Genomic DNA, 23752 nt, shown 5'->3' with positions numbered 1-23752 from the left:
TGGTGCAGTGAGCATATGGACCCCACTGGTGACGGGCACAAATGTGGAACAATGTGACGTGAAAATAAAAAATACAATTTTTTTCATTTTCACGTCCAAAATGTGGCCGTCACCAGGGGGCCATATCCCCGCTGCCCCCCTTGTTAGATTCCTTATGGGGTGTAGTTTCCAGAATGGGGTCACTTGTGGGGGTTTTTTACTGTCCTGGCCGCACAGAGGCTTTGTAATTGCATCATGGCATCCTCTAATGGGAATAGCGGCCATACCTGGGGAAAAGGGACAATTATTAATTTATTTGGGGGTATTAGGCCAATTATTAGTTTATAAGGTTGAAAATGACAGGTGTCCATCAAATTCAACCTGTGTTGATCCAGAGGAAGGCAAAAAACCCTCGTAAGGCAGACGACAGTAGCCTCATCACAGGGGAAAAATTCCTTCCCGACTCCATAATGGCGATCAGAATAATCCCCGGATCAACGTGACCCCTGAAATAGGAATAAGGGAAGGAATTTAGATAATGTAGAACTCCAATGACATGTGGTGCGCCTTGAAGCGATCCAGTATGCAGAGGCCGGGGGGATCAGGACAGGTGTCACACTGGAAAATGGTGTCCTTCCTGATCCCCCTGTTACGCCACACTCTGCACTTCTTCTGGGGTCTCCTGTTTTCCAGTGTGGGGGACGTCACCTGAAAATGTTGTTTTGGTGCGATATGGGGTCCTTCATATCCAGAAGTGCTGGGTCCGCTCTATGGCTGCTAAATATTAGGGCGCTATTACTACTTCTAAAATGTTCGGATCGTACCGCTACAGTAGCTCAGGCAGCGAGGGACAGGAAGAGGGGGATGCTGGTATAAAAGTCATCCCTGTACAGGTGGTGGTGACCTTTATCCAGCAGTGGGAGGATCAGTTCCCCAACGATCTCCCCACTAACTCCGAGGATGGGGGAGGCATCTGGGGGCTGGATTCGGGTGTCCCTTCCTTCATACACTGTAAGGGAACGTGCACACTGCAGAATGGAGAAGGATAACCCTTTGTGCATTCCGCAGCTGGCACCCGCCGGCGGACTGATGGAGGCGCGCGTCTCCTCTCGTGTCACACTCCATTCTATGCACGGGCGGATTCCGCTCTCCGTCAAATGTGTTCATTCTTTGGACGGACGATGGAATCCGCCCATGCATAACATGGAGTCTATGACACGGGTGGAGACGCATGCCCGCATCAGTCCGCCGGTGGGTGCCAGCTGCGGAATGCACAAAGGGTTATCCTTCGCCATTCCGCAGTGTGCACCTACCCTAAATCTGTAAATGTACAATGAGGTACTCTCACAGAGTTTGTAGAATTTCGCGCCATACCGTCATCTCTTATTGGGACGGTACTGGCAGAAAAGACGTGTCTGGGGGGCAGCGTACGCTACGCTACCCCCAGACACGTCACTGGATGATGAGGATGAATGGAGGAAAGAAGGACCCCCCCATTTATCCTCAGTGGCTGTTTCGGTGTCGGAGGCAATAATAGCGTATGCGTCCAACACCGAAAATACCCTGGGGGCCATCTTTATATGGGGATTGGTATATGGGGTATGTAAATGTGTAGTGGTGTAGTGTAAAACTTTATTCTGTGTAGTGTAATGGTGTTTTTTACATGTTTTTTTTAACATTAAGTATTAAAAAAAAAAAAAACTACGCCAAGAAAGGAGTTGCTGATAAATGCCGCACTTATAAGCAGACCGTGGCTGTAGGATATAGGAAAAAAACACTCTACGCCAAAAAGGAGCAGTTGCTGATCAGCGGCGCACTTACGTGCGATGCTGATCAGCACTCAGCGGCGATAGGGTGCGGAAAATAAAAAAAATATATATATTTTTTTTAACCCTATAGCTACTGATATGTGTATTATATACACTTATCAGCCGCTAGGGGGCAGTAGAACGCAAATTCCGGAAAAAGACGCCGACGAAGACGCGATCGGAACCCGGAAGACGCGATCGGGACGCTGGATCCGGTGAGTATGGGTCAATACCTGCTCTGGACACCTCAGCTACCTAGTTGAGGTGTCCACACCAGGTATTTAACCCTTTCATGGGGTACTTATATCGCCGCAGTCGGGACGTGGCCACCATTACTTTTAAGAGTAATGGAGGTCGGTGCCGTCCTCGGACAGCACCGACCGCCATTGCTTTCCGGGCCATCGATGACCCGGAAAGCTGCAGATCGCCGCCATTGGCTCATCTGAATTGATCAGCCAATAGCGGCGATCGTCAGCATGGGAGGGGTTAATCATCCCCCGTGCCGACAAGCAGGGATGGCCTGCTATACATTATAGTAGGCCATCTTCCCCGATCACGCAGCGATCGGGGAAACCGCAGGCGTAAATGTACGCCCGTTTGCGTTAAGGCACGGGTTTTGGGGGCGTACACTTACGCCCGCGGTCGTTAAGGGGTTAAGACTGGTGCACGAGTACGCCAGTCTTGATAAATGTCCACCAAAGTTTTCAATGAAGAGGGAGCCGGCTACAATTGGATGCTGCCCGTGGTTCTTACAGCATAAATCTGCTGTTGGACTTTCCTTTAACAGATCTTGAACTAAGAAAGAGGAAAGGGAATACACCTAAAACTCAGCCAGAAGTGATACTTTAGTTTCCAAGTTACCAAAGCTGCTTCTGTAATTCTCTTCTTGTTTCACCACAAAATCAATCAATCAGTCTTTCCAAATTAAAAAAGAAAACTGCTTTCAACATGATGTCCACAGCTTTTATTTACACTGTCGCTATGTTAGCAGATTAAAGGGATTCCCTGCAACACGCCACAAAGACAAGTTATTTGCAGGATATGGTGGGTTTAATCATTCACTAGCTACCGCTACCACACAGATGACAGCTGCAGGGATTCAAGTGAAATCCTACTCTGCATATAAAAATATAAATAGGAATTTATCTTCTGGTCTTTAATATGTTGGAACTGGGTTTAAAAACAGACACTCTAATATGTCAGCTTATTGTCCCAACTGCAATACTATTAGATAAAAGCTATTGGTTTTAGATTCTCCGGAGAAAGAGCATGTCCACACAAAGGATTTTCAGTCATAAATGTTTCATTAAAAACAATGGGATGCTAATTTCACGTGTTCCTTGCAGATTCCAACATGGATTCTTAACTGGAATCAGTGTTTAAATTTTTTTTTTAAAACTTCTGCACACACATTCTGTCTATGAAGCTGTGATATGGAATCATAGCATCCTGTATCTATCTGTATGTGTATGGCCAGCCGTGTCAGAGATCAGAACTCAAGAACAGGATTTCATTACAGAATAAACTTGAAAGTTGGAGCATAGGCAAGCAGACACTATTTTACAGGAAGCAATTTTATCAATTATATCACTGGTAAAGGAATAGATTTAAAAAACACTAAACTGTTTTCTCATCAAATATGAAAAAAATTGTATTTTTCATTTCTTCTAATTTATGGCAACTAGTAGCAGGAACACAGAGGTGATTTTAGTTTACACTAACAATGTGTCTCAGATAGTGAATATGCACAAGGAAGCTTTATACATATCCTTCATATATGATAGATAGATAGATAGATAGATAGATAGATAGATAGATAGATAGATAGATAGATAGACTTATGAAACTGTATACTGATGTCACCTCAGTATGACATCAGAAAGGAAACTTTCACATGATGCTACTATTATAAAACAATGCATAAATACATTAAGTTATGAAGTTGTACTTAACTGAGAAAAGTACACATAGTAAAAAAAAAAAAAAAGGCTCCAATAATGTAGCTTTGCCTGTCAGCGCGCTCAGAGGGATGATTGACAGGCAGAGAGGCCAGTAAAGGGCCTCTCTGCCTGTCATTCATCCTCTCGGAGCATGCTGACAGGCAGAGAACGGTGAATAGATACGAGTGGGGATCCGCCCAGATGACTACCTCCCCACCGCTGCCTGTCACGCGAACAGGGGATTACAGTCACTTTTTCCAGGTATACAGCTGCTGCAGCTGCAGGCGGTATGTGCCACGGCTGCTGCAGGAGCTGTATACAGTTCAGGGAACCATATCAGTATGGTTCCCTTTAAGAAGGAGCGCAGAGTGCCAATTTATTGCCCAAATCTTGTATAAAGCCATTGTAAAGTTGTGGTTGTTCCTATTACAAACCATGAAGACAGTGTGAGACAGTCCTTTTCTACTTGTCCCTATAGTAGCCACAGAAGTCTCTGTGCTATACTTATATATTTGATAAACGCTCCTGAAATTTGGTACATAATCAAAGTTTGCGGTAAGAGAAAAAAAAAAAAAAATTATATATATGTATGTATATATATATTATATGAAAAGTCAATTTTACCCACCTTTCCATCGTAACGTTTAACAATAAACTGATCCAGGCCCAAATCTGTCAAAGTAAGAATACAAATATATTTAAAAATTATAATATTCTCTAAAATTAAAAATGACATTTTTAATGCTCTTAGGTTAATATAGTATCTAACAAACTTGGCAGTAAATAACTGCTGCTGCCAACTGGTAAACTTGTAAAACCTTAGGGCAGCATTATTTGCTATAAAACCCATAAACACGATCCATGCCATGTACTTTTTGTAAAATTATTTATAGATATAAAATGACAAGCAGAGCATTCCCTTTATATCAGTTACTGATAGCGGCTGGACAGAATGCTATAAAAAATGTATGGATTAGGACGATTCAGCCTTCTTGACTGTAAGGTTATAAATGTTATTTATTATAGACCAAGGACTGGAAGCAAAGGATAATTACACTAAAGAGGCGGGGGGGGGGGGGGGGCTGGACATTGACAAAATGGTTGAAAGACAAAGAAATGTTGTGCAGAACTTGTAGTCCATATATTTAGATATTGTGGGGCATTTACCCCAGACACAAAGACCCAGGGCCCAATAGATGAGCCGCCATTACCCAGGCCAAAAAACTGTGGGTAAGGGAGCCTCAGCTGTTGGGAGCTATGCCTAAAAGCTGGAACCAAGTTGACAGTCATCGGTCAAGCATTAAAGGGGTTATCCAGCGCTACAAAAACATGGCCACTTCCTTCCACAGACAGCACCACTCTCCAGTTCAGGTGTGGTTTGCAATTAGGCTCCATTCACTTTAATGGAACTGACTTACAAAATCCCACCCAAACTGGAGACAAGAGTGGTGCTGTCTCTGGAAGAGAGTGGACATGTTTTTGTAGCGCTGGATAGCCCCTTTAAATATTAAGCCACTGGTACTCTTTACCAAAAGCTACACATCATGGGCCCCGACCTAAAAGCTAAATACAGTGGTGCCTTGGATTACGAACATAATTTGTTCCGGGACCGTGCTTGTAATCCAAATCCACTCTTAAACCAAAGCAAATTTTCTCATAAGAAATCATAGAAATGCTGACAATTGGTTCCACACCCCAAAAATAATAATTTATTATTCTGAATAACATGTAAAACAAATGAAACAAACATTCAGAAACAGCAGAGTATGTGATATTATAAGTTACTGTACAGTAATGGAGAGGATGGGAAACACAAGAGCGGACAGAGACTGCAGGGAGCATGAAGGAATGAGCAGGGCAGATGTGGGCACATACATGCAGCACTGTCCGTCTGGGAAGAGAGGGGTTACAGCTATGAAGATATTACCTCCACAGTCCTGTCTCTTAATGCAAGCCCCAGCCTGAAGTGGTTCTGCTATAATTTGGAAGGTGAGGGAGACTTCCTGGGTCAGAGAACAGTGCTGTAGACCCCGCTATGCAGACCATGCCCCTCCTCCACTCGCCCTCCCACCCAGTACAGGGAGCTCTTAAACCAAGTTACTCTTAAACCAAGGCACCACTGTAGTAAGAACCCCAGCCCAAAAGCTACATAGCATAGACTCTAATCAAAACACTAAGCAGTCAAGAACCAAAAAATCCTTCAGAAGAAATAACTGAAAGTGCTTTGTTTGTATAGAAAGAGATTTTTATTTTGTTTTGTTTTTTAATTTCAATTCATTTATGTCTGTAAAACAAACACAGGTTTCCATCAGTAAGTGCTGGGAATCAGGTGTGTAATTTCCAACAACATCTGGTGAATTATCATCACGCTTATCACTCTGGAATATTAGCCAAATAATAATAATCATTTCCTTCATTACTAGTGAGCCCATCTGCTGCACATTCATAGATCTTTTGATGATTTTGCATTGTGCTCCACATCACAGACTATAGCAGAAAAAGTATAGTTTTTAAGCAGATGTTTTTCCAATTAAATATTTATATACCGTATTTTTCGGCATGTAAGACAACCCTCAACTTTTCCAGATAAAATATAGAGTTTGGGATATTTTTGCCGTATAAGACATCCCCTCTTCCAACTCACACCAAATAAAAATTAGCAAAAAACATCAGACAGCTGCGAGATCTGAGAGGCAGAGAAGGAGGTACAGTAATACCGGTGGGATACAAGGGCGGCCAGACGGGTGAAAGATGTGTGTTTTTCAGGGCACAGCGCCACTCTACCGTATCTCTTTTTTCCATAACCCGGATGCCTGCAGCTTTCTCTGCCCTTCATTCGGTCACAGTACGCTCCCCCACCGTATGTGACGACCGCAGATTCTCCAGTCCGGTTCCAAAGATTTTTAGCACCCACCCTATAAGATGACCCATGACTTTTAAGAATATTTTCCTGGGTTTAAAAGTAGTCTTATATGCAGGAAAATACAGTATATAATGCTTCTTTTCATGGCAATTTTTACTCTCTTGGTGACAGATGTTAAAACAGACATTGCCTTTGTTCACAGTTATAATTGCGCATCTGCAATTACGGACACATTTTGCGAATATGTGAACAGGGCAGAGATTTTTGAAGCCAAAGCCAGGAATGGATTTGAAAAGAGGAGAAATCTCGATCTTTCCTTTATGACCTGTTTTCTGTTTATAGTCCTGGCTTTTTGGGAGATAAATAGTTAAGCCTTACGATCATAACATGATATTCTCACAGCAGAATTAAAATCCACTGTGAGAAAGAAGTACCATAGACTTTAATAGAAATCAGTATTGCATTGGATTTAACAGAAAAAAAAAAACTGACAGCCTGAAATCCGCTACGAATAAGGTACATGTGAATCCATCTATGGCCTAAGAACCAATAACAGCACTACCTTTTTATATCACGCGATCTTTCACTGGTAACCGACACAATTTGAATGCATGTTTTTTGTCAAACAGCTACGAATAGCCAATCTTTCAGGACGCCTACAATAGTGGATTCAGTGAGCATAACATCAAATGTTTGAATTCTCAGGATTGAGTGATTTAGAGTTTATTAAAGTGTCATGTGACGGCTAAGAGTAACACCCATTAGATAGTAACCATTAATCAATCACACTGGGTATTGAGATTACCCTTCAAAACAAAATGAAAGCCATGAAAATATTTTTTCGTTTCTCTCAGTCTATTAGACTGACAGGTGGCCATTAGTTCCTTGACAAAAGGGTATGACGGATTCTAGTTTCACTTGTCACTAGTACCAGAGGAGCGGCATTGAGCTTACAACTAATGACCTTGTCATTTCTTACGGGGTAACATGTCTGACCTTTTGTGAACACTACTTTTGGCAGCTATGATTCTTGTTCTCACTTACTGGGCCATTCTTTGTAATAATGCTTTTACATGGTTAGACGGCAGCTGGACATTTTAATTTACTGCCTAATAGTATTTGTACAGGAAATGTATGAAAAAATAAGAATTTCTAGTTGACTATAACCACAGGCAACATTCAAGGGAAAAAGCTAAATTTAGGATAAAGATTTCATCCAGCAATCTACAGTCCCATTGTGGAGGGAATTGATGGATGACATAAAAGACCTTTTATTTTTAGGGAAACTAACAGCAGGCCAGAAAACGTTAAACTGCTATTTTCTTATAGGGCACACTGACTACTAAACTAGCTTTATTAACATGATTTGTTTAGCCATTTTCCTAAAAGAATGTCTTTTATTGACATTCTACAGATGGCATTTGGTGCAATGTGGGCGGCACTTTATCCACCCGCCCGCTGACTCTTCACGAATATTCATCAGGCGCTCTGGAGTGATGGGTGGCTGGGGGTTACACCACTGTACAGCATTTTATAAATATTCTTGAAAAGGCAGTAGGGGGGTGGCTTAGTACACTGAGGAGTGAAAAACCACCACCAGTACACCAAACACCCTCATTAGCATATCAATGAATGGTATGATTTTACAAAAACGGCCAAGTGGATCAAGTGGACTAACTTCAGTAGTCAGTGAACCCTTGCCCCATGAAAACATAATAGCAGGTTAGATTTTTCTAACCTGCGGTTGGTTTCCCTTTAAAGCTAACCATACAGTGGTATATTTCAGCAGTGGTTTATCTCAAAAGTCTCCATCTAGAGGTCCTATTACACAGCCCAATGTGGTCGTGTACAGACACAAACTAGTGCTGATAAGTGAGGCTGGCGCATGCTTACAATGCCTCAACAAGGTCTGACTAATCACATGGCTGCACAACTGCTTGTTTGTTTGTTTTTTTTGCGCCTTAATCGCCCATTATAATCAGCTGCACATTGTTGCCTGATCTCTGGCATATTTACGTGGGCCGATTATTAGCTTATGTTCCTAGGAGCACTTATTAGCAATAATTGGCCAGTGTGATGCTGCGTTTACACGGAACGATTACCGTGCGAATTCGCACGATAACGATCGAATTCGAACGATAATCGTACGTGTAAACGCCGCGAACAATCAAACGACGAGCGAGAAATCGTTCATTTTGATCTTTTAACAAGTTCTCAAATCGTCGTTGATTGTTCGCAAAAAATTCGCATATCGTTCCGAATGAATAGTCGTTTGCCGATTTAACCTATGTGTGAGATAGGCTTTAAGCGATCGCAAAACGAATTTCCATACGATATATCGTAGCGTCTAAACGCTGATAGTTATGAAAAAAAACGTTACTCCGACATCGTTAATCGTACGATCGGGCGAATTATCGTTCCGTGTAAACGTAGCATAAGGGTGTGCTCACATGTAATGAGTTTGCAGCAAATCAGTTCAGTACTCTGTATCGTGATAGTCTATGCGTTCTCATAGCGGATTTAAATTCTGCTTTGAGAATGTATTGTGCCATAGACTTGTATGAATTAAGTACTTCCATGCTTCTCTGGGTCCTCTGCTCAGTGATGACCCCCTCAGCCAATCAGTGGCTGCAGCGGGACAGCGAATTAATTGGCTGATTGTGCGGGGACCCAAAGAAGCATGCCGCTGGAATGTGGACAGGTAAGCATGGTGCCGAGAGCTAAGTACTTATTTTCTACAAGTCTAAAGCACAATATTCTCACAGCAGAATTTAAATCTGAAATTTAAACTGAAATATGTATTGCAACAGATTCCACTGCGAGAAACTTGCAGCATGAAATCCACTGTGAATGCGGTATTGTGTGTAAAAGGTCCACAAGATCTATCAAAACATTGTAGCAAGCTGACTTTGAACTATTTATCAATTTTATTACAAAATGCATAACACCAAACTTCTTTGAAGGAGGACTGGAGGCAGGAAAAAAAATATCTAAGAGTTCCCTGCTAAACATATTGGCAAATTAAAAATGCAAAATTGAAAAAAAAAAACTAAATAAACTGATACATATACTCAAACATGCACAGTAATTCACTTGGTAAAGTAAAGATCCCTGCTAACGCCAGTATGAGAAAACATCTCAAATTTCTGGAAGAACCTGGGAACAAAGTGCATCTCAGGACAATAATCTACCATAAATGGAAAATCTGGAAATGTTACCAAATGCTAAATAAATATATTTGATATATGGCCTAGAAACAAGAATGTTACTGGATCACCATGCTTCTAAACGACTGGTGTGGCATACGAAAGACACAACCAGTATGTTATTCCTCTTGGAAGCATCCCAACTGGCCTCCAGCATGTGACATGGAAAATAAAGCGAGGTGTTATTATTTTTTTTTTTATACACAGTTCAGTAAAGCAATATATCAGATTTATTGAGGTTTCTTAACACCTAATGACCTAATACCAATTTAATGTAACCTAGCTGAGAGCCAGACAGTTGTTAATATAGACAGATATATAGATATACAACCAGATAAATTGTATGGAACCTAGGCTTTCAGTAAGAAATGTAGCTGGAGGCCCATTTGCTGGAACACTGCCCGCATGGATGAATGTACACAAGCTGACAAATTGCTGGTCTGTTAGCTCTTCTGCGGTGCTGATGGCCGAGATAATTGTTAGATGTCCCTGTGCCAGTCTTCCTCTTATGAGTTTCACCTGTCATTCTCTGCCAGGTGACGGAAGCAGCTGCTGTGTCCAATTTGTTTCCTTACTTGGGGACTCTGGCAAGACGCTTCCAATAAAAATCCTCAACTACCTGAGAAATGTTGTTGAAGCAAACTCCTATTAAGTTAATAATGAATGTAAATGAGTTCTCTAACCTTCTTTGGTTCTACATACAAACAATATCAATCTTATGCTGCGTTTACACAGAACGATTATTGTTCGAATTTTTGCGATAACGATCGCATTTAAGCGATAATTGCCTCGTGTAAACACAGCGAATTATCAAGCGACGAGCGAGAAATCGTTCATTTTGATCTTTCAACATGTTCTCAAATCATTGTTGGTCGTGAGATAGGCTTAAGCGATCTTAAAACAATCGCAATAACGAATTTTCCAAATGATATATTGTTCTGTCTAAATGCTGATATTAAAAACATATCGTTACTTCGAAATTGTTAATCATGCGATTTGGTGAATTACCGCTCAGTGTAAACGCAGCATTAGGTTATGTTGTGAAAACCCAGGTGACGCGCCTGCATCTACACTAATCCGCCTTTCCCCTCCCTGCAAGACTTCGGATTATAAAGCAGAGTTGTAGCTAGGCTCTCCTGCACCCAGGGCAAAGATTCAATTTGGCGCCCCCCCCCCCCCCCCCTGTATGCGATGTAAGCACAGGGGGACGAGAGGATTAGAGATTAGAGATAGAGAGATATAGAGATATAGAGATAGAGAGATATAGAGATATAGATAGAGATATAGATATAGAGATATAGGGATAGAGAGACAGGAGAAAGCCGCACACCCAAAGTTGCATGAGGCGGGTGCTATACGGAGTCAGTCCACTGGCTTGGGGATCCCAACACATATATCCAGATATTCCTCAGCACGCCAGCATAGGTGGTAAAAAAAAAACGTGATTTATTCGATAAAGTACAAAAGATGCATCTTTTGTACTTTATGGAATAAATCACGTTTTTTACCACCTATGCTGGCGTGCTGGGGAATATCTGGATATATATATATATATTTTTTTATTTTTTTATTTTTTTTTAATGAAGTTTAGGTGAGCGATAGTTTGGATGAGCGATTCGGTCATCTCTACCGGCAGCACTAGTGTAGTGTTCACAATATGGGATACATAATGTCATATTTACTTTGTACCTGGAATGTTCCCATTTAAAATTTGGTCCCTAAGTACCTCAACGGAGGCACCAATGTCTCCGCTCCCTGCTGTCTGTACCTGAGGAGGCGCCGTTGTCTCCGCTCCTTGCTGTCTGTACCTGTGAATTAGGAGGCGGCATTGTCTCCCCTCCCTGCTGTAAGTACCTGAGGAGGTGCCGTTGTCTCCGCTCCCTGCTGTCTGTACCTGTGAATTAGGAGGCGACGTTGTCTCCCCTCCCTGCTGTCTGTACCTGAGGAGGCGCCGTTGTCTCTGCTCCCTGCTGTCTACCTGTGAATTAGGAGGCAAAGCTTCCTGATCTATCTCCAGTGTGACACCTAGTGTAATGCGATTCTATGGTGCAGTCTCCTAATGCACAGATACGCTCAGCAGTAGAGTTGATCAAACTTCGGGAAATCCTAGGTTCGACTGAACTCAAACATTCACAAACCTGACGCATTAGATTGCTGATGCCTTCCCGGTCCATGGGTAAGGAGGAGAGTACCCAGCTATTACAAAGGCTGAATCCTGGAATTCCAGGCGGTACCCGGGCTGTCTCCTCCTTCCCCACGGCCGGGAAGGCATCACCAATCTAATGCGGCAGGTTCGTGAATGTTTGAGTTCTTTAGAGCCTAGGATTTCCCGAGGTTCGATCAACTCCACTCAGCAGCGGAGACAACAGCAGTAACACCTCCAGTAAAGTATTCCATCACCAAATTCAAAATAGAAATAATTTAGAAAAATGACAGGTACAAGTGCTTTATAGATTGGCATAGGGAACCTTGCCTCACCAGCTGTTGCAAAACTACAACTCCCATCATACATAGACAGTCAAAGCTAAAACTTTGGCTGTCCAGACATGATGGGAGTTGTAGTTCTGCAACAGGCGGAAAGCCAAGCTTCCCTACCCCTGCACATAGTCGGTGAGGTTTATATAAATGTGATATATATTTGGATAGGGCAGTTATTAAGGGGTTAAGTATGGAATAATGTACAGCCAGATCCCTAAATAGACATTGGACCCCAACTCTCTTGTGTGCCCCCCCCCATCCCAGACAAGTGTCACCCTGTACCCCCCTGTCCCCCTCGCCAGACTGTACACCCCTAATTGTCCTCCCCTTCCCACACACCTGTATCTTCTTTCTTCCTCCTCCATAGTGCAGTGTACATACAGGACTTGCGGTGACATCATAGTCACATGTCAAGGTCCTTCACCATCTCTTTACTGAACTGTCTCCTAATTTGCGCAAAATCGCGGTAAAAACGCCGCGATTTGCGCAAACTATAGCTAAACAGCATCCAGGAGACAGTACAGTATGGAAAATACCTCTTTTGATGACGTAAAAAACATCCCCTGCCTCCTCACAATGACAGAGGGCAGGAGGCTTCCAGGCTGCCTCAACCACTGTGATCCTTCTCTCTCTGCTCTCTGTGATGGCGCCCCCCCTGGTCTCGGCGTCCGGGGCAGCTGCCCCCCCCTGCCCCCCCCCTAGCTACGCCCTGTATAAAAGGTTGAGAATACACTATCAGTGAGTGCTGGGTTTATTCTTATGTGACTATATTGCATCTACCTTCTCTTCACCCTGATTGTCTCTTTTGAAGGTACATCCCGTGCTTGATATTCATTCCTTTTTGGGAACTGATTGCATGCAGTGCGGGCAAGCCTGTGCCAAACGGGAGTATCTGTGCCATAACTTTGCACCACCCCTCCGCACAGGTGCCTTATCGATCCAGCCCATGTTCAGTATTCACACAGCTGCCGAATTGAAGACAATCTGCCTGGAGCATTCCTAATGTTGAGGAGGGCGGGGAGGAGGGACAGAGAGGATGTGCCAGCCTAATGCATACACAATCTAAGCCCCGGCCGTTTTTTAGGACAATAACTGCATCACCTGCAGAACGGACCCAAGGACAGATCTTGGATTAAAAGCAGCTATCTGAAGGTACAAGTGGTTGGGGGGGGGGGGGGGGGGGGGGACAGATTGTGTGTACAGAGTCGCTTTAATGTACCTGGACAAAAAAAAAAAAAAAGATGGTAAAAAGATGCAGTTGTATGCCATCTGTTTTGACCTGTTTTCTATTGACTCAGTATATATTTTTCTGTAAGTTCAAATTAAACATGCCAAAACAGATACAGTGAGATGGATAGCAAAATTGTGACGTGAACCAGGCCTAACTCAAGAATCTAATACAGTGGTACCTTGGTTTAACAGTAACTTGGAATGAGAGCGTCTTGCAAAAAATGCTAACAGTTATTCAAAATTGTGACTTTGTTTAAGAACATTGCTTTAGTTTTAGAGCTCCCTGTACTGGGTGGGAGCAGAGCATGGTCTGCATAGCGTTATCTACAGCACTGTACTCTGACCCAGGAAGTCTCCCTCACCTTCCAAATCATAGCAGATCCACTTCAGGCTGGGGCCGACCTGTGGAGGTAATCTCTTCATAGCCGTTACCCCTCTTACCAGGATGGAAAGCGCTGCATTTATGTGCCCACATCTGACCTGCTCATTTCTTCATGTACCCTGCAGTCTCTGTCAGCACATATTCATATTCACATATTCAGCTCTTTCTAAAATTTTGTTTCATTTGTTTTACATGTTATTCAGAATATAAAATCATTATTTTGGGGTGTGGAACCAATTGTCTGCATGTCAATGATTTGTTATAGGAAAATTTGCTTTGGTTTAAGAGTGATTTGGATTACAAGCATGGTCCCGGAACAAATTATGCTCGCAATCCAAGGCACCACTGTATACCTATTTGCTAGCAATGCAGTTCCCTGGAGAGAGGAGTCATGCATAAGGGCCTCATAGCAGCTGCATGGCCTGTCTCTATGGTAAATACACCCTTTCATATACCATACGCAAAGTAAATGTACCACTTCCCTACATTTTTTACATGACCTGATTGGCGTGGGCACATAGATCCCAGTGATGCGGTCCATTTTTTTTAAAAAAAAACCTTTGCCTGGTTCCCACCATCTGCGTCAGTTTCTTAATATGCAAATAGGTGCACTGCGGGCGGCCCAGCTCCCCAACTGCACCGATATCCCCTCCCCTCAGTGAGGCGCCTGTTCCAGAATCATGTCTGGTCATTGTCCCAACCCATGTTCCTTTGACTTTTAGTATGAAAAAAAGAAAAGGATTCAAAACAAATCCTTCGTTAAAATTGTTAAGCATACACAAAAACGTGGTTGACCATGTTTGTCTGTACATTAAAATTAAACATTCAAAAACAGATACAGTGAAACTGATGAAAAAAACGCAGTTTGAACCTAACAGTGTTTAAATATTAGGCTGGGTTCACACTAACGTTTTTCTCATTTGCTAATGGATCCATCCATATTAATTAAATGGATAAGAAAAAAACTGATGAGCAGACTGATGCAAACTGATTGCAAAAATTTTTTTTTTTGCCTTTAAAAACGGACTTTTGTCCATCGGTCTGCATCATTATTTTTTTCCTTTGGTTTCTCACTTCTTCTGCGCATGCTCAGTGACAAAACTGATGAAAGCTTAACTTGCAAACAGAAATACCTTCTGTTTAGACCCGTCCTCATTGACTATAATGTAAAAAAAAAACGGAAGTGCACTTTCCATTTGTGTTCCGTTTTTTTAAACGGAGGAAAAAAAGCTGCATGCAGGATTTTTTTTTCCATTCACAAAAACGGAACCCTGACGGAAAACATGCAAACGGAGCACAAATATGACAAACTGAGCATAATAAAAATACATAGAAATAAATGGGGTGTCGGACGGATACGTCAGGTTCCGTTTATGTTGTTTAAAAATGGAACAGCAAAACGGAACTGTGGCGGAGAGAAAAACGCCAGTGTGAACCTAGCCTAATGGTGCATTTAAACAGAGAGATATATCTGACAGATCTTTGAAGCCAAAGCCAGGAACAGACTATAAACTGATCAGGTCATAAAGGAGAGATTGAGATTTCTCCTTCTTAAATCCATTCCTGGCTTTGGCTTCAAAAATCTGTCCGATAAATCTCTGTGTAAATGCACCATTAGTCGTACTTTGTTCTCATTAGTGTCTGAGTATTGAACTCACTTTCTGGCTGTTTCTCATTAGGTGTTATGGATCTCACAAAATCTTGAGGAGTCATAAAGACTTCTGCTTCTCCAGATTCATGTATCACTTTCAGAGTTGCAAAGTACCGGAAGATTTTGTCTGGAGTTGAATAGGCTCGAATTCGATTTTCATATTCCATCACCTAGAAAGAGAAACAAAAAGGAAAAGACCAATTAAACCCAGAAGCCTGTATCTTGCTCCTTTTTACAGAGTTCTAGGATAAAGCTGTGACTGAGAAGCAAAATAGCAAAGCACAATACAGCCAGAATCTCACATTTCCAACAATATTAACCCACGTCCACTGAAATAAAAATTAATGCCATCCTTCGCTCTCACACACACACAAAGTGATTAAAGGCCAATAGGAAATCAACCTATTTTTTTAACAGACTATTTAGGATGAGTGACCATCTGTATGTACACAGGCAAAAGCACTATATTCTGCCTTGTACATTACATGTATATGTCAATTTCTACCAACTGTGTTTTTAGTTGTTTCCAAGTTAGTGAGCGGAAACTAAATGTTTTCCATTCACCTCACACACAAAGAGAAGAGGTGATCCTGCTACTCTATATTTCTAGCGCACTTCAGAGGCAGCATCAGCATGAAGAACATTACACAGCAGTACTGAGCAGTGCAAGTCTGGGATCACACCTGTGCTGGAGGCTCAGTTGGGTTGCCTCTAGCACAGATGCCATAAAAGTAAAATGGCACAGCATGCTATAAAATGTTGAACACTATGACAGAGATTCGAAATACACCATTAAAATCAATAGGAGGCATTTGTACCACTGTGTGCAATGAATGTAATGACTGAGCAACACAACAAGAATGACTGACTATGCTGTGACTCAAGCACTGGGGTGAGACAGAAAGCTTACTAGAGCTTTTATCAGCTTATCTAGGTCTCTGAACAGGTAAGTTCCCCTTCCCTCTCCACAATGACGCTTCAGTGAAGTCATCTGATTTATCAGCTTTTTAAGTGAATTATAGTTTTAATTACAGTTTCTAATGCAGTGACCCCCAACACACAATGGCCTTAGCAAGCCTGCCAGTCAGCAGAAAGTAGTGGCTGTGCAGTAACACAGGGCAGCAGCTTAAACAAGCAACAGGTCTGGTCCCCGCACCTCTGCACATTCCTCCTCCTTGCCACCTAGCAGTGAGACAGGAATCTCAGAGGGTCACCAATAGGTGGGGCCTATTCAGTCCCTATTGTTTTTCCCTCCTCTTTAAAGCTTGAAAATTCAGGAGTGGGACGAGTGACACGCTGACTGTTTCCAAAAAACACATTGTGCACAAGGCCCAGTGCTGTGCCATGTGTGTGCCAGGGGGACATGGACCTACTTCAAAAACTGGGGGACTTTGCAGTGCACTCATAAAACAAGAGGTATGAGACTGCATTTGATAAAGGTGTCCTCTAATAAAGTCACCGTCAAGAAGGGTTGATATATTTTGCAAAATCTGGTAAATACGCTGCCTATTTTTATTTTTCCCCCAGAGATTTTTGTTATAATTTAAATAGATGCAGTACAATGCACACAGCAAGAAACATGCTTATGTTTCATTATGTTATGCATATTACATTCTCACATCAAAATCAATACACAAAAGGAATATACACTGAATAGCAAACAAAATGCATAAATATAATGCAATAAACATAGAACAAGTGAAAGACCTCGGAAATTAAAATCCTGCAGCAGGTACTTTCCTGGGAATGTAATTTCAGGCCAAGATTTATCTGGAATATTCTGTTCTGTTTTCATTACCAGACTTACAATCTAAAGGAAAGCGGCAAGCATAAACAAGGCGGCTTGCATGCTAAATCTCCATTCTGAGGACACCATGTTTATGTAATGCAGCAACAGTGAGCACAGGGCCATTTATACTCTTTGTGGAATTAAACAATACATCTTATACTTCTAGAGCTAGCCTACTAGAACAAAATAATATGGCTATAAAAGGGTATTGAAGCACTCATTTTGTAACACCATCATTCACCATAACATTTTAGTAGCACACTGGAATACCCACTGTGGCAATGTATTAAGTTTAAAATGTATGACTGCTTCTAAAAGATGTATCTTAAAGCAACCACCCAGTGCAAAACAACATTTCACCATATAGTGAAAGGTTTCACCATATAAAATCTCTGGGTTTATGCAGGGGCGGAACCACCACTGTAAGGTTACGAAGCCTGCCACATCAGGACCTGCCCGGTGGCCCTATTCTGTAATAGACCAGGCCCCTTAACAGCTAGTTCTCCTGATGAGCGCTTTCAGCTAAATACACGGCTTTGATTGACATGGTCAGGAGGCAATGGCTCCCAACCCTGCCAGTCACTCTTGTGTAAGAGCCGGCTCCCTCCCCTCAGTGTTCATATGCTCAGAGCAGGGAAAGGTATAAGGTGTAAGACACTGCAGCTAAGTGAGTATACTTTTTTACATGTGGATGCCTGCATTGGGGAGAAAGGTATGCTACCTAACATAGGGATACCTACATGGTAGGAGAGGGGTAAGTTTAAAGGGGGATGTGCACATGGTGGTGGTGGGGTAACTTACAAGGGGATTGCCTACATGGGGAGAGGGTTACTTTGCGAAGGGGATTCCTACATGCAGGGGAGGTGGCTAAGAGGGAGATGATGGGGGGGGGGGGGTGCTAAATACTATACAGATGCACACAGAGAGGCCTTACCACCTGACTACTATATAGGGGCACAGAGGGGCCTAGTATATGGACACAGAGGGGACTAACCACTATATGAGGGCACAGATAGGGCAATACATCTGGTGGAAGATGATGGTGTATGAGTGAGGAGATAAAAATGTTTGGCTAGCAGATCCTGTGGGGACAACTCATGACTAAGAGAAGTCCCTATGATGGCTCAGGCCGGACGGAGAGCAAGAGGAAAAGTGAGCAACTCTGATTAGAGATGCCCCCTGTGATTCACTGGCTATAACTGCACGGTAGTCACTTATGATCTGCAGAGCCTGTGTAGAGTGGTATCTGCTGTTATATGGTCACTGTATGGGGTGATATTGGTCTTTGTACAGTGGATTTTAATAAGCAGCAAAGTGACATTTTTCAGTATGTGGTGACATTATTCAATATGTGGTGGAATTAGTCAGTATGTGGTGGTAACATTTGTCCCTTGTAAACTGGTACTGTTTGTACTATTAGTCTTAGTATACTGGATTTGGCCAGTAACAGTATGGTGGTATTGTTAGTGGTCGTGGTGTGGCGGTAATAGTTTCCCGTTGTATACTGGTATTATTGGTAACATTGGTCTTGGTATACAGGATTTGACCAGTTTGATCATGATATGTATGGTAATAACTTTGGTAATCATTTTTGCTCCTCATATACTGGTGATATAATGCTCCCCCTAATGCTATATGTGTGTGTTTCTGTATATAGATAGATAGATAGATAGATAGATAGAGAGAGAGAGAGAGAAAACAAAGTTTATGCAGCACTCAGATTCAAAAAGGTACTGCTAGGTGCCTGCTGTCCCACCTTGGTCCACAGTTGTCTAATCAGAAACAACAAAATTTGACTGCAGCACATCCAGGCTTTGTAGGTGAAAATAGAATGAACGATTTATTCCATCAGTAACACACAAGAAAAAACAGCGACGTTTCGCTCATCCAATAGACGCTTTTTCAAGCCAGGGAACACACATAAAACTCAGGTGTTATATACTATCGTGATCAATTAATTTGTGACGTATATTGCAGTGGGAGTGATTAAATGAACAATATCCAATCATAATAGTGCAACACATATAAGTGCTTTCATAAGGGAAAATCATTCCAATCAGTGTAAGTAGTGCAAGAAAATTAATACTAGAGTCCATAATATATATACATAAAGAAAATACAACTTGGGGCATTAGTGGTTTTCTCATATATATACACACACACGCACACACACACGTTATTCATAACCATGTAATGTAAGTTTAGGACCACAGTTGATGACTTAGTGGTGGTGGGGGGGGTAGTGTGGTCTGGATCAGGAATTGAAGTACCGCATCGTCTAAGGTAGGGATAAAGAACCTTCACCCCTCCAGCTGTTGAAAAATTGCAATTCCAATCATGTCTGGACAGTCATAGCGTTTGCTCTTTTTCAACGGCTGGAGGGCTGCAGGTTACCCAGCCCTGGTCTAAAGGAAAGGACCTACAGTAGGAGAGTATTCTAAAATGTATAAGACAGACACAGCAGGATGCAGTTTGAATAAAGCCAAAGTCAATTCGCTGGGCTGACATCAACAGCGTTTAGACACACTTTCATAGCACGATTTGCTATAAAATTAAGAAAAGAAACTTTGTGGAACCAATCTATATGACAATTCTAAGGTGTGTCCTGGACTTAGTTAACTATAATGCTCTCAATTTCTAGTTCCAAGCCATTGCATTGCACATACCTTGCGATCCCTAAATCCAACGCGTTGCTTCTTCTTTTTCCCTTCTGGTTGCTGGTCTTCATCACTTGACTCCACAGCCTGGCCATCGCTGTCCTCTTCGCCCTCTGCCTCCTTCGCTTTGGCATGGTCATCTTCTCTGAAGTTGTGCTTTACAGAAGACTGGGGTTCTGCATTAGCCCTGTTGTAAGATAAATGAATATCCTTTTTAATGATTTATTTCCAGAATTCATTAACCAACTTGCTGAATAGTTTTCACTAGAAACTTACTATGATCTGGCTGCTACTAAGCGATAGTGTTTAGCAGGGTTTACACAACAGTTCAAAGAGTGGGCAGGAGGGAGTGAAACCTAGGAGTACAGCTCACACAGGGTAAGAAAAGAGAGCAAAACCAACAGCTCACACAGTATATACAGTAGAGGCTGTACAACCAAACCTAGGCAAATATTTAAATGGCAACTATAAAATATTTTTACTATTCATTTTTAGTTAGCCTAGGCCATGGTAAGAATTTTTGCATTTATTTTATTATTTATCATATTAATTTATATTAATAAGCAAAACTAAACAGTTTTTTTAAATACATGTAGATGAATGTCCCCTTAGAGCTGTGTCTGGCTCAGAGTTACTTGTTTAATCCTGTCCAGCACTCCTGGAAATCCGTCGCTGCCTAAGCAACAGCTTTGTAAGTCCGCCCCAGCCCCGACCCCCTCCCTCCCCCTCACTGAACAGCGTGAACCATAGCAGTGCGGGAACTTTACCTCTGTCCTGGGCACTGTTGTCCTCCTTGCTATATTGTGCCCCCCCCCCCCCGGATTGCTGACCATGTGTCTCTGCTCTCCTGTTGCCCGACCTCCCCCCGGATCGCTGACCATGTGTCTGCCCTCCCCTCGTGTTGCCCGACCTTCCCCCTGATCGCTGCCCATGTGTCTGTCCCCCCTCCTGTTGCGTGACCTCCCCCCGGATTGCTGCCCATGTGTCTGCTCTCCCCTGCTGTTGCCCGACCTCCCCCGATCGCTGCCCATGTGTCTGCCCTCCCCTCCTGTTGCCCGACCTCCCTTCCGGATCGCTGTCGGTGTCTGTCCTCCCCTATTCGCCCCCCGGATTGCTGCCCGTGTGTCTGTGCTCCCCCCCACCCCGCTGCCCGTGTGTCTGTCCTCTCCCCCCCCCCTCCCCCCGGATCGCTGCCCATGTGTCTGTCCCCCTCGTGTTGCCCGACCTCCCCCCAGATCCCTGCCCATGTGTCTGTCCTCCCCTGCTGTTGGCCGACCTCCCCCCTGATCCCTGCCCATGTGTCTGTCCTCCCCTGCTGTTGGCCGACCTCCCCCCTGATCGCTGCCCATGTGTCTGTCCTCCCCTGCTGTTGCCCCCCCCCCCCCCCCCCGGATCGCTGCCCATGTGTCTGTCCCCCCTCCTGTTGCCCGATCTCTCCCCGGATTGCTGCCCATGTGTCTGCCCTCCCCTGCTGTTGCCCGACCTCCCCCCTGATCCCTGCCCATGTGTCTGTGCTCCCCTGCTGTTGGCCGACCTCCCCCCTGATCGCTGCCCATGTGTCTGTCCTCCCCTCCTGTTGCCCGACCTCCCTCCGGATCGCTACCGATGTCTGTCCTCCCCTGTTCGCCCCCCGGATCGCTGCCCGTGTGTCTCATCATCTCTCCCTCACATCATCACTCTCCTCATCCCCTCTCCCTCACATCATCACTCTCCTCATCCCTCTTCCTCACATCATCACTCTCATCATCCCCTGTCCCTCACATCATCACTCTCATCAAAGCCCATGTAATAGGGTATTTGCTACAGACCTTTTTTGTTCAGGCCCTATTAGATGGTCTGACTCCAGGCCCGGTCAGGTCAGCACTCACTGGCTTTGCACATTACACAACACAGACATTAGGCGGGAGGGACTGCACATATTATGACAAAACTACAACTCCCATCATGCCTGGGCAGCCTTTTGCTTTCTGCGAATGATGGGAGTTGTAATTTTTTTTTTACAGCTGTAAAGCAACAGGGAGAAAACTCCCATCATACTGTGACAGCTAGTGCATTTTCAGGGTATGATGGGAGCTGTAGTGTGACAACATGTGTAGAGACAATGGAAACGGCCATATATGTATATAACACATATATGTCTAGGAAATACAAAAGTCACTGTCACAGGAATGATCAGTCGGACCCTCAGTGTTAGAATATGTGCTGTGACATCTAACCTACAGGTAGGGCTGGGCGGTATACCGCAAAAATACCGATACCGTCACTGGCGTCGGTTAACCGACCTCAACTTAGCCAGGACGGTATCTGCGGTATTTTTGTATTTTTTTCTGCTGCTCCTCCACCACTGACATGCCGGCGTCTCTGCACACAGGGACACCGGCATCAGAGCGGGAGGTGGAGGAGCAGCAGCAGCAGGGCCCAGGTGACAATGCCGCCCGACCCACCCCCCGCCCGTTCGAGCACCCTCACCGGTCCAGTCCCAGGCCCCGTCCCGCCGCACCTGTCCATCCATGCGCCCCACAAGTCCGGTCCCGTCCGGCGTCCCTGCACACACAGCACATTGACATTGCCCTCCCCGGCACCAGTCCCGTCCGAGCCCCGCCCCGGCCGGCGAGCGCTGCACATGTCAACGTGCTGTGTGTGCAGGGACGCCGGACTTGACGGGTGGGCGCATGGATGGACAGGTGCGGCGGGACAGGGCCTGGGACCGGACGGGTGGGGGTGAGGGCGCTCAGACGGGCGGGGGGCGCGTCGGGCGGTATTGTCACCTGGGTCCTGCTGCTCCTCCACCTCCCGCTCTGATACCGGCGTCCCTGCACATGTTGTTGTGCTGTGTGTGCACTGACGCCGGCATGTCATAGCTGGAGGAGCAGCTGTACCTGTAGTCCCCTCAGTAACAATACAGGGCTGTAACATAGGAGGAATAATGGGCTGCAGCAGGCAGGATAACTTATAGCTGTGTGTGGTATCCTGCCTGCTGCAGCCCATCCATTCCTCCTATGTTACAGTCCTGTATTGTTACTGAGGGGACTACAGGTACCAGCATGCACCTCCCTGTATAATATTCTCCTACCCGCCTGCCATCCTTATGTGCCCCCTGTAAAGTTACACGCCCCTTTTCACCCCTCCGTATAGTCATACGCCCCTATCCGCCCCCCTATGTATAGTCATACACCCCTGTCCGCCCCCCTGTTTAGTCATACGCCCCTATCCACCCCCCTATGTATAGTCATACACCCCTGTCCGCCAACCCCAGATAGTCATACACCCCTGTCCGCCCCCCTATGTATAGTCATACACCCCTTTCTGCCCCCCCGTATAGTCATACACCCCTATCTGCCCCCCCCGTATAGTCATACACCCCTATCTGCCCCCCCGTATAGTCATACACCCCTATCTGCCCCCCCGTATAGTCATACACCCCCGTCCGCCATCCCTGTAGTCTTACACCCCCGTCCGCCATCCCTGTAGTCATACACCCCCGTCCGCCATCCCTGTATAGTCATACACCCCCGTCCGCCATCCCTGTATAGTCATACACCCCCGTCCGCCATCCCTGTATAGTCATACACCCCCGTCCGCCATCCCTGTATAGTCATACACCCCCGTCCGCCAACCCCAGATAGTCATACACCCCCGTCCGCCCCCCTATGTATAGTCATACACCCCTATCTGCCCCCCCCCGTATAGTCATACACCCCTATCTGCCCCCCCCGTATAGTCATACACCCCCGTCCGCCATCCCTGTAGTCATACACCCCCGTCCGCC

General features: G+C 44.3%; 1 protein-coding gene across 1 annotated transcript in view; it reads right to left on the bottom strand.

The window, feature by feature from the left end:
• Window positions 1–23752, bottom strand: part of MICU1 (mitochondrial calcium uptake 1) — a 190604-nt gene that overhangs the window by 133480 nt on the left and 33372 nt on the right. The window contains exons 3-5 of the mRNA XM_069980528.1: window positions 19993–20170; window positions 15545–15707; window positions 4356–4399 (exon numbers count right to left, since the gene is read on the bottom strand). Of these exons, the coding sequence (XP_069836629.1) occupies window positions 4356–4399; window positions 15545–15707; window positions 19993–20170 (385 nt within the window). The remainder of the gene's footprint in view (window positions 1–4355; window positions 4400–15544; window positions 15708–19992; window positions 20171–23752) is intronic.

The sequence above is a fragment of the Dendropsophus ebraccatus genome, chromosome 8 (assembly GCF_027789765.1).
Source record: "Dendropsophus ebraccatus isolate aDenEbr1 chromosome 8, aDenEbr1.pat, whole genome shotgun sequence".
NCBI classification, from domain to species: domain Eukaryota; kingdom Metazoa; phylum Chordata; class Amphibia; order Anura; family Hylidae; genus Dendropsophus; species Dendropsophus ebraccatus.
This window is presented reverse-complemented; position numbering and strand designations above follow the sequence as displayed.